We start from the raw sequence: 14,252 nt of genomic DNA on the forward strand, positions 1-14,252 counted from the left end.
CTGAACGCACTGCATTTTTTTCACAATGACCGTAGTCCGCCGCTTGTGCAAAACGGAGTGAAACTGACGAGCCTGTTCAGCGCGGTAGTGGTTTCGCTGTGCTGCATAGCACGCTTTTCTGTACCTCTCTTCGTTTGAACTTTCTGAGCGTGTTTTGAATCCAAACATATCATATCTATATGTTTTTGGAATCAGGGACCAACAAGGAATAAGATGCAATTGCTTTTAAATCGATTTCGGAAATTTGATTTTGATAATAATTTTTATATTTTTAATTTTCAGACCTTGTTTTTAATCCGAATATAACATATTTATATGTTTTTGGAATCAGAAAATGATGAAGAATAAGATGAACGTAAATTTGGATTGTTTTATAAAACAAATAATTTTCATTACAATTTTCAGATTTTTAATGACCAAAGTCATAAATTAATTTTTAAGCCACCAAGCTGAAATGCAATACCTAAGTCCGGCCTTCGTCGAAGATTGCTTGGCAAACAATTTCAATCAATTTGATTAAAAAATGAGGGTGTGACAGTGCCGCCTCAACTTTTACAAAAAGCCGGATATGACGTCATCAAAGACATTTATCGAAAAAAAGAAAAAGAAGTCAGGGGATATCATACCCAGAAACTCTCATGTCAAATTTCATAAAGATCGGTCCAGTAGTTTACTCTCAATCGCTCTACACACACACACGCACACACACACACACACACACACACACACACACACACACACACACAGAAACACACATACACCACGACCCTCGTCTCGATTCCCCCTCTATGTTAAAACATTTAGTCAAAACTTGACTAAATGTAAAAACTAGTCCAAAGTTTAATGGAAGTAGTTGAAGTACACAACGTTGTTGCAAATGAGTTATAGCTTTTATTCATTTTGATTGCATGATATGATAGTTAAAAGAGCAAGGTGCACACTGCTGTAGGAGTGCGGAATTTGGGGGGGGGGGGGGTGGAAAAGGACAGGGGAGGGAGGGGGGACTGGGTGTTAGAAAAGTAGGTTAGACAGCATTTTAGATACAGTTAGTACAGAAAAATCTAGGAATTTGCTAGTCCCGCGAGACATCGGGGATGCGATTGGATAAAGTAGGAGGTATACTTTGCAATAAGCAAAGTTTGCTTCGCTTTTTGACGCCAGGGTTTTCTTGGTGAGAGACGTGTTTAAGATTAGAGACATCTCGGTGTGTTTCCTTGTTGTCACACATTATTAATTGAAAGCTGCTCGGACGCTTTGGAGTCCCCCCTCCCTCCCTCCCTCTCTCTCTCTCTCTCTCTCTCTCTCTCTCTCTCTCTCTCCCCCCTCCCTCTCTCCTTCTCTCTCTCTCTCTCTCTCTCTCTCTCTCTCTCTCTCTCTCTCTCTCTCTCTCTCTCTCTCCCCCTCCCCCTCTCTCTCTCTCCCTCTCTCTCTCTCAAGCTCTCTCCATCTCTCTCTCCTCTCTCTCCCCCTCTCTCTCTCTCTCTCTCTCTCTCTCTCTCTCTCTCTCTCTCTCTCTCTCTCTCTCTCTCTCTACGTGAATATCTGTGTAAATAATTATGTGATTAGATTAGTCCCCTCTCTGGGCGAGGGCTGGTTGAAAAAAAGCTCGTTGTGTTGCTTATGCCACAACCCTCGAAAAATAAAATTTGATTTGATTTGATTTGATTTGATGTCTCTTGCTGGTGCAGCAAAAAACGGTCATTCAGCAACGTCAAAAGAAAATGTTGAGTGGAGAAACAAATGTGTCAAACAAAATACCAGTTATTTGTGTCTCCATTATTTTCTGAGTTTTTTTTTCCTCAGTTTGTCTTAACAGGTTCATACCAGATCTTTCCAGTTAACGCGAGGTTTCAAAGCATTAGTATTAGAACAAGAATGTATACCGCCATATAGCATAACAGCCATTGGTATTTGTACTGGTGTGGATAACAATCATAAACCCATACACTCCTTACATTAATGGCCTAAATGGGCAACGTAACCTGTTGTTGTTGCCTATATTTCTGACGAATAACCACTACAGATTCCTTGCTAAAAACTAAATATTGCTTACTTGCATTCGTCTATAATCGAGTTCCTTCTTCTAGCTTTTTAACGTAGACCTAATTATTGCTCTATTCGATAATGTAGGTCTGTACCGTTAGCTCGCAATTTTTGACTTCGTTGACTCGGTAATCCATTCATTTCCGTCCTTTGAATGAAATATCATCACAGTCACACTATTTATCATTTACTTATCACACACAAACTTCGCACTCGCCACGCAAACATCCAATCGCCGCTGTCTACCTCTGTGATAACTCTCTCGTGAAATTGTGTTCATGTCGGGCCACATACATTTACCTGTTGGTTCTGTCCCAGTCAACGTAATTTTCACAACTTGTTGTCAGTGTTTGCCTTAACCAAAAGTTACCATATTTCACTGGTTATTGTCTGAAAATACAGGTTAGAATGAGGCACCAACTGGTCCGTGGAACGGGTTTTTATTGCATTCGACAATTTTCTCTTGCAATCAAAGACAGAAACGAAAGAAAAAAAGAAAGAAAGAAAGAACAGAAAAAAGCAAGAAAGAAACCAAGAAACCAAGAAAAGAAAAAGAAAGAAAGAAAGAAAATGTTTTACAAAACTGTAACGTGGGTCACGATTCGCTGTTTTTCAAATATCACCAAAACAAAGTGTCAGCAGCAGGCTTCAGAACTTCACCTTAAGTTGTAAAATTGCGCTGGTTATTCAGTAAAAGCTCGTGAAAGTGATCGCACGTTAACGACCCTATCCTCGCTGACAAAGGATTCAACGTTGAACAGTAGCGCGTGTCTGTAGGCCCCTTCACAGAAATAAAAGGTTCAATGCTCTCCTTACAAATCTTCTACAAAGCACGAAACGCGAATGAGATGGCTGTGTGAACTTAAACGTTTTACCTTTTAAACATTTGCCAAGTCAAGTCAAGTCAAGTTTTATTCCGATAAAACCCCGTGAGGGTACATGGAAAATTAAAAAACACAATAAAAACACATTTCATTCAACACCAAATAAAAGGAACTAAAACAAAAAGAAATCAGGCTATGTACAGAAAAGGGAGTTGAGGGGTGAGGGAGAGCAAAAACAATACAAGAAACAATTCAACAATAATAATAATAAATAATAATAATAATAATAATAATTGTCAGTAAGTACTGGTGTCACATGACTGATGTGAACCAGTTGATTGGCTAATGGCGATGCGCTAAAACTGTTAGCGCACTCTTGGAGTGCGCTAACTTTTCCACAGAGCGTATTCTTACGCCCTTTACCTAAGCAAGACTGTGCTCTCATCCTCAGAATTAATTACTGACATGTAGCTTATATTTTCCACAATACCAAATGACCATAAATTCCCTGCTTCTCAATTAAAGCAGAAGTGGGTTTTTTTCTGACAGATTGCATGTGCCTGTGCCACAGTGCGGCTGCCACTGATCTAAAAATACAAGCCGCTGTGTTTCATCTAATTCTCGCCGACTTGCATAGATTCTTCTCATCGTGTTAGTGGCATGTAGCTTATCATCCAAGACTCAAGACTCAAAAGACTCAAAATGTTTACTGTCCTCATAAAAACAAGGAAAATTGCCTTACAGTGTCAGGCGATCACAGACATAAAAACATCACATGTATTAAGAATTAAACGATTGCACTTAAAACTAATAACTCTAGCCCGCTTCATATTTGCTGTAAACTTTACCAAATGATGAGTTAATATAAAATTCCCACCCGCTAGCAGAAAACACAAGTGTTATTCCGATAACGTACCAGCTAGACCAATTTGGAAGACTGACTCGATCGACTCTGTCATACCAGAGACTGTAGAGTATACATCTCTGTATACTCTATAGTCTCTGGTCATACGTAGCCGCACTGATTACACTGAAATACGACTGCATCAGTTCAGTAAATGAATGGTTTCCGAATTATTATTTCAAGGCAAGAACAATCGTAATCGAAAACGTGTAGGGTTCAGAACGTTCTTACCATTATAAGACTTATTACCAGCGTGCCTCGTGCGTGCAGACTCAGTCAGTGCAGACTGCATGCAGTGGTTTGATTGCCCTAGCAGACGACATAAACCCCGCTCAGCAAATTAACATGTTGGGCAAATGTGAACGAAAAAAACGATGGGGATATAATACGTGTAGGGTTCAGAGCATTCTTACCGTTCATATTTAGTATCAGACTCCCCGATGAGTGAAGATACAACACGAGAAATATGCCACATTTGTTTTGAAAATGTGCGAACCGTCGAGTCCCGCGGCTTCGAGTCAATTCAAGGGGAGTCACTCCGCACAGTCAATCCGTCGAAGCTCGACTGGAGGTTTCGAATCGCAAATAATGAAGAGCACAGCCCTTTCTCCGAGTTCAAATGAGGTCTCTCTGAAAGATCATCACTGTTCAGATTAACGCTACACTGGAATTTACCAACAGAAATTAAAATGCGTGTGACGAAAGCACGACACACTTGAGACACCCCACACAAAAGTAGATCTTTACTGTACACGACCTGACCACACAGTTATGCCTATTCAAATGCGCGTTGCAAAATGTGCGCTTGGAATCTTCTTTTTTCTATGGCGGTACTGACAATATCGTTATTGAAACAATCCCAGTGCACTAAGGGATTTATAGAGCAAATCTCGAAAATAATTATTGAACTCAGCGCTATGCGCTTCGTTCAATAATGAATTTTCTCGATTTGCTCTATAAATCCCTTAGTGCACTGGGATGTGTCAATAACTTAAATAATAATAATAATAATAATAATAATAATAATAATAATAATAATAATAATAACAAAACACACAAAGTAATTACATACATTTCTTTACTATGGGAAATGGGGGGAAGGGGGAGGGGGGGGGTGATGGGTGAGTTAACATAAGGACAAAAATACTATTACAAACAACACAAAACAGATAACGGAGTATAAAGCTAAAAGAGAATTAAATTTTACTCGCTTCTCAAACAGTCCATGACAAGTGTCATGAACTTTGCGAGTTTTAGCAATAAACTCTTTTTTGTAGTGGAAAAAAGCTCTCTGAATTTAACTGAATTGGGGCGGGCATAATAATAGCACCGTAACAACTGTTTTCTATAATTGGTAAAAAAAGGACATACAAAAATATAATGGAACTCGTCCCCAAGGTCACCTGATGAACATTTGTGACAGATTCTGTCTTGTCTGGGAATACTAAGAGTCCTACCTTTTTGTATAGGCAATTTATGATTCAGTGTTCTAAATTTTATACACCTATACCCTGTGAGACTGTATTTACCGAACAGAATAGACATGACTCCCTTTTGACACATGACAACAAATGAACGATTTTTAATTTCGGTGCGGGGTAGATTACTATAGGAACAACGCAAGATTGGATGAAATGTTTGTGTTAGGTTACATCAATACACGTTTTACTGCTCGATTGCATGGAAGACAATTTCTCACCGTAGAGAACAGAAGTTACCCACTTTGTGACACATTACAACAAGTAAACGATCTTTAATTTCGATGTGGGGTAGGTCAGTACAAGTTTTTTTCCCGCTTACCTGTGCATACATAGCGGTTTCTTGTAACAGAACAAAAGACATCAAACCTATCTCCTCCCTTCACAAAGGGGAGTCAATCCTGATCTTATTACTTCCCTTTCTTGGAAGGCAGATCGAGGCACATCCTTAAAGAGGGTGTGTCTACGTGTGACTAACAAATAGGGACCTAACTGTTGTTTTTTTTTTTTTTGTCTTGTTTCATTTTATTGCTTTGTAACAAAGAGGCTTTGTTGGAACGATTTAGATTTAAGGTGACTGAACATATATATTTTTCAGACTCGTTTAGACTCTGGAAGATATCCAAAACATATTAGAATGCTAACGTTTCAAATCAACAATAAAAACAACAACAATAAAGATTAAATCAAGAGAACGTTGAATTCATGACAAAACCAAACATTCACTCTTGAAGAAATTACGACTCAAAATGGAAGCTTGACCGAGGTAGAACTCTGTGATCGCGGTGTCCATTCGTTGTGACACTATCGAAGAAAGGCGTGAAGCTTACATATTTTTGTGAGCAAGTTTTCCTACATGACACCATAATCATTAAACCTACTTTGCAAAATTGTTGACCACAGAAACCTTCTATCTCTCTCTCTCTCTCTCTCTCTCTCTCTCTCTCTCTCTCTCTCTCTCTCTCTCTCTCTCTCTCTCTCTCTGTCTCTCTCTCTGCTTAAATGTTTTTGTGTTTAAGCCAGTAATTACGCTAAAAACACAATTCAACACTATAGGCTAATGTTTCTACCCCACGACCAACCCTTTCCGCATCAACAACTAAGCATCAACAGCCCAAGAAGTTGCTACATGCTAACTTAAGCTTAACGTCCTCACGGGAACTAGTGCCTATTAGGGACATGAAGTGGTTATATGCTAGGCCCAAGAAGTGTCACAAGCCCTTTTTTTTGTAATAGTACTTGGAAAGATCTCCCTACTGCATTCCACCCATGCTGCTGATCGCCTCAGGCCAGGCACATTCAGCTTTTTGAAAGGAAATCTTGCATGGTGTCTACAAAAAAAGTGTTGAACTTGTTGGGACCAAGCGCCATTTCTGATTTTTTTGAACTGATGTGGGTGTTTGGGGGTGTTTTGTGTTGTTGTTCAACCAATCCGACCGAGTGTTTGGATCCCATCCATGTGTGTATGTGTGTGTGTGTGTGTGTGTGTGTGTGTGTATGTGTGTGTGTGTGTGTGTGTGTCTGTGTATCTGTGTGTGTGTGTGTGTATGTGTGTGTGTGTGTCTGTGTGTCTGTGTATCTGTGTCTGTGTATCTGTGTGTGTGTGTGTGTGTGTGTGTGTGTGTGTGTGTGTGTGTGTGTGTGTGTTTAGGTTTCAACCAATCCGACTGAGTGTTTGGGTCCCATCCAGTTAGGAACTTTCTCTTGCACAAAACCTCAGATCACAAACGTTTGTCATCGCAGAAGTACATATACATATATACATATATACAAGTCTTGACCACAGCTTACCTGTGAAGGTGGAGGAGGTGAAGATGCGCACGATCTTGGAGGACAGGGACGGGAGGTCATCAAGGGACCCCATCAGCACCATGCGGAACTTGCGCTGTTCCTCCTCGTCTATAGAACTCTTCTCCGGGTCCATGGCCACCCCGTTGATCGAGGCGTTGTCTGGTGTGTCCGTCATCTTTCTGGTGATTGAACTGACCGCTAGTTGTGCGGTTAACACGTGTAGTGAAGACGTTCTGGCTTGATCCCGCCGATTCCGTAAAACCAGAAGACACAGGAGAACAAATAGTAGAAGTTCCACGCGTGGTTCTAAGGGTAGAAGACTATCTCCAAAGATGAGCCTGGCAAGCCAACTTTTTTGGTGAGGAAGAAGAACAACAACAAGCTTGACTCCTGTTTTTAAGGGTATAACACTGCCTCCTAAGACGAGCCTGGAAGAAAACGTTTTAAACTCTCTTGAGTTCTTGTGTTTGACTAACGTTATAACAGCTATTGAAAAAGATCCAGAATGCTGGTCCTTCTGGGGAATCTGTGAGTTTGAGTTCTTCAAGTTAAGGTTCTAGGTCATCTTGACCCCGAGTTTTCGCGACTTTTCTTCAGCTATAATTACATGAAGCTTGTTTACAGACCTTTTCTATTTTCCCGAAGAGCTCGTCTGCGATCAAGTGCCCTGAGGGGTATGGCGTTATGAGTTTGCCTGACAAGCCTTCACTGTCTCCGTGGTTTGTTTTGGCACTGATCGAAACCTGGATACAATAATTGTTATTGTTACTAATGACAATATCCGCACAATTTTTTATTGTCTGCTCTCAGTTGCTTTTCTGTTCCCTTTAATTTCTGTTCATAATTCATTCCCTAGCACAAGGGTTGCGAAACGTGCGTTGTCTGGCTCCAAGTGGAGAACGGATTTAAACAGTTGAAAAATTAATTTTGATGTACTTGTTTACGTTTGACGTGTACAGTTAAATAAATTGGCACACACATTTTGATTTGTTCATGCACTGAAATGTTGATTCGTATACATTCAATCCAAAGTCGATCTCTTGTGCATGGCTAACTTTATTAGTGCAGTTTCTTCAAGCCTCGTAAAAAAGATAGTCAATCAGTTTCGTACGAACAAAACGGCTGCTGCAGTTTCAGTACACGTTCTTCAAAAATGGCATTCACATCTGCAGAGACAAAATGGATGATCCAGTAACACAAACTCCAAGCACTTGTGAATGGTCAATTTTAACAGTGAAGTGTTGTTCAAGCTCATATAACAGTCAATTCGTTTTGTACGAACAAAACGCACATTGTAGTTTCAGTCAACATTCGATAAAAGTGTCTGTCACATTTCTACACACAAAATGGATGATCCAGTCAAGTTATGCACAAAATCCAAGCATTGTTTTCCTACCGACAAAAATGGCCGATGGTAACTCGAATTCAACACACCTGTGTACAAAAATCAGTCGGCATTGCTATACCACAGGAAGCTCGGAATTAATCTTTCTTCCGCTTCATCTTCAACCAGCTGTGAAGTCTAGGCATTCCCGGGCTACTCCACTGATAACGAGAGTGCGGGTGGCTTAGGCTTGGTATCAATACCTCTTGCCTCACCCGACGACACCTATTGTTTCAAATTATTCGTCGTAACCACTGAGAGGAATCCCACCCACTGACAAAGCTCGATATGTTGTTTGAATCCAGGATGATATTCACTGAAGAATATCCACGACTCCTGACCGATTTCACAGAAGAAAATCTGTGATTCCTGGCTGATTCTACTCAAGAATATCTTAGATTTTTCACTGAAGAATCTTTATGGTTCCTAGTTGATTTCACTGACATCGATGTATGATTCCCAGCTTTTTACATCAAAGAATTTCACAGGAGAATATCTATGATTGCTGGCTGATTTCACAGAAGAACGTCGATGATTCCAGGCTGATTTAACTGAAGATCGCTGCATTGGGTACAAGGGCAGAAATGATTTTTTACTCCAAAAGAAGTCTCCATCTCGTAATCCTCGTGAACAGATCTGCAAAAAATAAATAAATATAGTTAGCTGTTTTAGTTTGTCGTTCAGCCCGACCACGAAGGGCCATATCAGGGCGGTGCTGCTTTGACAAATAACGTGCGCCACACACAAGACAGAAGTCGCAGCACAGGCTTCATGTCTCCCCCAGTCACATTATTCTGACACCGGACCAACCAGTCCTAGCACTAACCCCATAATGCCAGACGCCAGGCGGAGCAGCCACTAGATTGCCAATTTTAAAGTCTTAGGTATGACCCGGCCGGGGTTCGAACCCACGACCTCCCGATCACGGGGCGGACGCCTTACCACTAGGCCAACCGTGCCGGTCAGCTGTTTTAGTGAACGATCAATGAAATCAATAAATCTCTTCGGCAACGACACAGATACCAACAAGTCTTTAATGTACACTTGCTTCTCATGTGCTACTAAAATATTTAGCTGTAGAAGTGGTGAAAGATTGACGAACTCAGCCACTTTGCTGATTTTTCCACTCTTGGTGGAACAAGTCTTTCATAGACACCAACAATGTACACTTGTTTCGATCTTTATTGCAGGCCTATGAACACTGCTCTTTTTTCTGGTCGACGAACCGTTTTAGGAACAAGCAATTACAGCTTACATCACAAACAGCAAGTAGCACAAACAAGGGACGGATGACTGCGCTAGGTTGAACACAAGAAAAAACAAAAGGCCTTTCTCAGGGCATGCGGCCATTACCCAAAGGCTGTTATTAGTGTTGTACAGGCTTGGACTGCACAGCGCCACTGTGTCGACTTGCTTTGCACTGGAGTGGACACCTCGTCTGATAAAGTACATTTCCGTTACATGGATCGCAGTTTGGAACAATAGCGAGGGCTGTTGAGTCCTTTTAGTAGCAGCGTGTGCGGCCTTTTTAAAAAAAATTGTTTTATTCAAAGTCGTGTTGGATCGACGGCTCACTGTTTGCTCTCAAAACATTCCGTTTAAACGTTCTTTTGTGGGCAGTTCATTTGAACCAGGCGATTTTGTTCTTATTGAGTCTGCGGTGTACACTATCGTGTTCCCGCTAATGCCAATTCAAAGGTACGACACCATAGAGTAGTCAGGGCAGATCGAATTTGTTTGATAACAGAAATCAGTTTGGGGGGTATCTTTAGAAAAAATCCACGCTCTACTGAGCGCAATCATAGACAAGTCTTAATAATTCAGCACGCTTCGTCAAGCTGGGAATCCCATTTAAAGAAGAACAGACTGACTGTCTTGAGAAGAATAAAAGAATGATCAAATATTATTTACCTGCATTGGCTGAATAAGTGTCACTAGTTTTGTCACGAGAAGAACTAAAAGAATGATCAAGTATCATTTACCTTCATTGGCTGAATATGGGTTAATAGCACGTATTACACAACGCAGGAAATGAAGAACAGATGTGTCTCGAGAAGAAAAAGAAGGATTAGATATTATTTACCTTTCAGTGGATAAATATGGGTTGATTGCTCGTATTACAAAACCCAGTTAAAGAAGAACAGGATCTGTCTCGAGAAGAAAAAGAATGACCAAATAATCATTGTTTACCTTCATTTGATGAATATGTGCAGCTCGTATAACTCCTACCTACCTAAGCTCACCTTGTTTCGGGTGTCACAAAGTATGAGCCGAACGCAATCACAGCGATACTGTTAAGTCGAAGCCGGTTAAGCTAACGCCCGACAGCTAAATGCCACACCTTAAAGGTTCGAGTTGTGTTCTTGACTGTCTGATTGACACCCACTACTCCAACAACTTACGACAAGGCAAGCGTACACACAATGCACTCCAAACAATACGCTGCAATTGCGATCCAGAGGGACCACTACAGATCCCACAATAGTCCACAACTACATCAACGACGGGGACTGCAAAAACTGTCGCCCACTCGGCGGCGGATGGTGATTGAGAATCGATAATCTATAGGGGTGGGATTCACATCTACGAGACGATGACAGCAACTCCACATAACGACTGTTACTGATTGAAGTGACAGTTGGCTCGACACATGTCGCGGACAGCAACTTTCACTGTTTCCATAAACAAGCAATGTTTTGCTTTCAGCTGCTGAATTATGAATGATGACATTTGATCTTTGCTGCTCGGTTCTGGAAGCGAGAGTTATGAGGCGGCATCAGGTGCTTGTTTAGTCCTAAATCATGATTTTTGTGTACACAGTTGTTTTCGTAAGCATAATCGCAACCTTTACTCTCAGGTGTAAGAGTACATCGGTCAAGGTATCAGGTTCTCGCGTCTTTTTGATCATGGAAAACATTTACAAACAAGACAGCGGACTGCTCATCGATGGCTGGGAAAGAATTCCCAAACAGGAGAAAAACTGATCGGCAAAATGTGTAGATTGATTCACAAACAAAAGGATAGTTTGCTCAGCAAATGTGGCGTGCGACTCTTCATTTGCCACTTACATTGAATTCAAATCGATTTCTTTCTGGCAATAGGGCAGCTAACCGAACATGTCTTTTGTCTCAGTGTTTGTCAGGAATATTAACTTTCAGATGATTGATTTCAAGAAAAAAATGAAGCTTAATTTTGGCTTGTCAATGTATGTCAGTCACGAAATATGATCCAAGCAGCCACTCAACTTTCCATTAGCATTATACACAAAGCAGGAAATAGTTTATAAAGCTCTTGTAACACACATGTCTTTTGTCTCAATACTTTTCGCAGATACAAAATTTCAGACCAGTATTTCCATAAGTTCAATATTTATTGCAAGCATGAAATTTCAGACGATTGTTTCTATGAGCTCTATGCTTGTCCCAAACGTGAACCTTCAGACACCACTTTGTTTCCACTGGGCCCAGACTAGCAACTTGCTTTCCGGCCTAGGCAAGCATGGACGATGGCATACCAGCGATATTGGCTATCAGCTGAGCAGGGTCACAACAGTCCCAAACAAGGCAAACCATGCCAGCACAGAAAACCAGAAAAGATCGAACCGAGTTCGCCGGGTGGGTCGGGGCGGTGAACCTAAGTGCACGCCCGGCCTTATTTCCGGCTCTGTCGATGCTGACCGGAGATCAGGATCTGAACCTCAACTCAGTGCCAGAAAAGCTATTTTGGTTTTTTTGTTGATAATGATCAGCTTTTCGTTTTCGTGGGGAAGATGAAGTGGCAGGCCGGGGGAAATGTTGTGGGCGGTCCACTGTCACGATTTCGACTAGGAATACCGAGTTACAATCCTTCAATTGTTTCTGCTGGTCTGTTGTCACAACACTTCAAGGCTGGTCTTCAGTTCAGTGTTGCTGACAGCTCTTGTCTCTAGATTTTCTGTCTCAACGAGAAATGATAATTCTGTTTAAACTAAGCTTAACTGGCACAGCGGTATTGTCAACGCTGTAAGTCACCAGTTCTCCAGACACACGGAATAGTTTCAGGCCGCTGTGGTCAAACAAACATTAAACAATAAAGCAAGAACCCGTTGTTCCTAGAGGATAACAATTAACTTTCAATACAGTTCGCAGGTCAAAACAGTGAAGGTGGGCTCTCAGGGCGCCAGTTTCAGCCTCTGACAGTTTACACAAAACATCATGAAACATCAATAGAGCTAAAAAGTCACCACAAGAAATTAAAATAGCGTAGAGTGCAAGTGTTCTATACTAGGGTGGAAATTTGACACGAATACTCTTCTTGCACAAAGTGAAACTAGTCTATGGTCGGTACATCACTGCAGAGCGCCTAGAACTGTACCCACGGAATATGCGCGATATAAGCTTCATTGATTGATTGATTGATTGATGGTCAAGAGGAACTTACGTCACACATACGCTTTGTTTTCTCACAGCACTTCTCGCGTGTTACTAGCTGAGCACTTTCCGGTTCCTGTTTAATTTCTTGGCCGGAATGCCTGCAAGTCTCAATTGTCTTGAGGCCAGGCAACGATTGGCAGATTTGTTTTTTATGCTCTCACCACCTGTGTCACCTTTGTTCGGTACATGCTTCTGTCACAACTGTCGCGTTCTGTCACCTTCCTTCGGTTTCGGTTTCTTGGACGGAATACCCGCTTCAAGTCGCAACTGGCTTGATGATACCAAGTCGCCTTCACGTATTTATTTTGTCTTTTGTTTTTCACTCACCACTTTCGCGCTTTGTCACCTCTGTCCGGAGCGTGTTTCGTAGCCAGAAAGCCTTCAGGTCTCAATTGTTTTAGACTAGGACTGGCCAGACAGACATGTTTCTTTAGATCCACTCACTACTTTCGCGCTTTGTCACTTCTGTCCGGTTCCTGTTTCTTGATCAGCAGGCCTTCAAGTCTCAATTGTTTTTGACCGGGACAAACCGGACATATATTTTTCTCTAGTTCCACTCACCGCTTTGTCACCTCTGTCCGGTTCGTGTTTGACAACCGTAATGCCTTTAGGTCTCAAGACCAGGCCAGCCTGACATTACTTTCTCTCTGATTCTGCTTTTCTTTACTAGTCAGGCGATCGTGATGTTATTGTCTGGCACTGGGCCCTGTCCCACTACTCCGAATGACTGTCAGGCTGCAAGGCGGGCCGGGTGGCACCATATCCGAGCGGGTAGATGGGTGGGTGGTTGGGTGGTGGAGGTGAAACGGGTGGCGAAAGGAGAAAGAGAAAAGAAACGGTCCTAGCTGCCACCCGAGCATTCTTGTTCAGCCTTGGTTGGTGGTTGTGGCGGTGGCAGTTTTAGCAGTCGAGAAGTAAGAAGTGACCCGCACTGTGATTGAGTGGGTATGTGCCGCACTACAGTCCTGTGTTTGGCCCAAGCAGGACTCTCTCTCTCTCTCTCTCTCTCTCTCTCTCTCTCTCTCTCTCTCTCTCTCTCTCTCTCTCTCCTCTCTCTCTCCCATACACACACACACGCACGCACACACGCACGCACACACACGCACGCACGCACACACACACACACACACACACACACACACACACACACACACATGTTTGATATTTGTTTAAAGTACAGGTTGTTAGACAAGGCATTGTTGTAAAATAATGCTTCTTCATTCGTGCATTCTTTCGTTCGTTCGTTCGTTCGTTCGTTCTCTCTCTCTCTCTCTCTCTCTCTCTCTCTCTCTCTCTCTCTCTCTCTCTCTCTCTCTCTCTCTCTCTCTCTCTCTCTCTCTCTCTCTCTCTCTCTCTCTCTCTCTCTCTCTCTCTCTCTCTCTCTCTCTCTCTCTCTCTCTCTCTCTCTCTCTGCCC

At 41.9% G+C, this 14,252-nt stretch overlaps 1 protein-coding gene across 1 annotated transcript in view; it reads right to left on the minus strand.

The window, feature by feature from the left end:
- The window catches only part of LOC138981611 (NACHT and WD repeat domain-containing protein 2-like), a gene marked incomplete in the record, with an annotated part of 92,710 nt that extends 79,165 nt beyond the window's left edge, over nucleotides 1-13,545 (minus strand). Inside the window, 2 exon segments of the mRNA XM_070354586.1 lie at nucleotides 7,041-9,060; nucleotides 13,398-13,545. Of these exon segments, the coding sequence (XP_070210687.1) occupies nucleotides 7,041-7,215 (175 nt within the window).
- Nucleotides 13,546-14,252: the final 707 nt, after the last annotated feature.

Source organism: Littorina saxatilis, linkage group LG12 (genome assembly GCF_037325665.1).
Source record: "Littorina saxatilis isolate snail1 linkage group LG12, US_GU_Lsax_2.0, whole genome shotgun sequence".
Classification (NCBI taxonomy): domain Eukaryota; kingdom Metazoa; phylum Mollusca; class Gastropoda; order Littorinimorpha; family Littorinidae; genus Littorina; species Littorina saxatilis.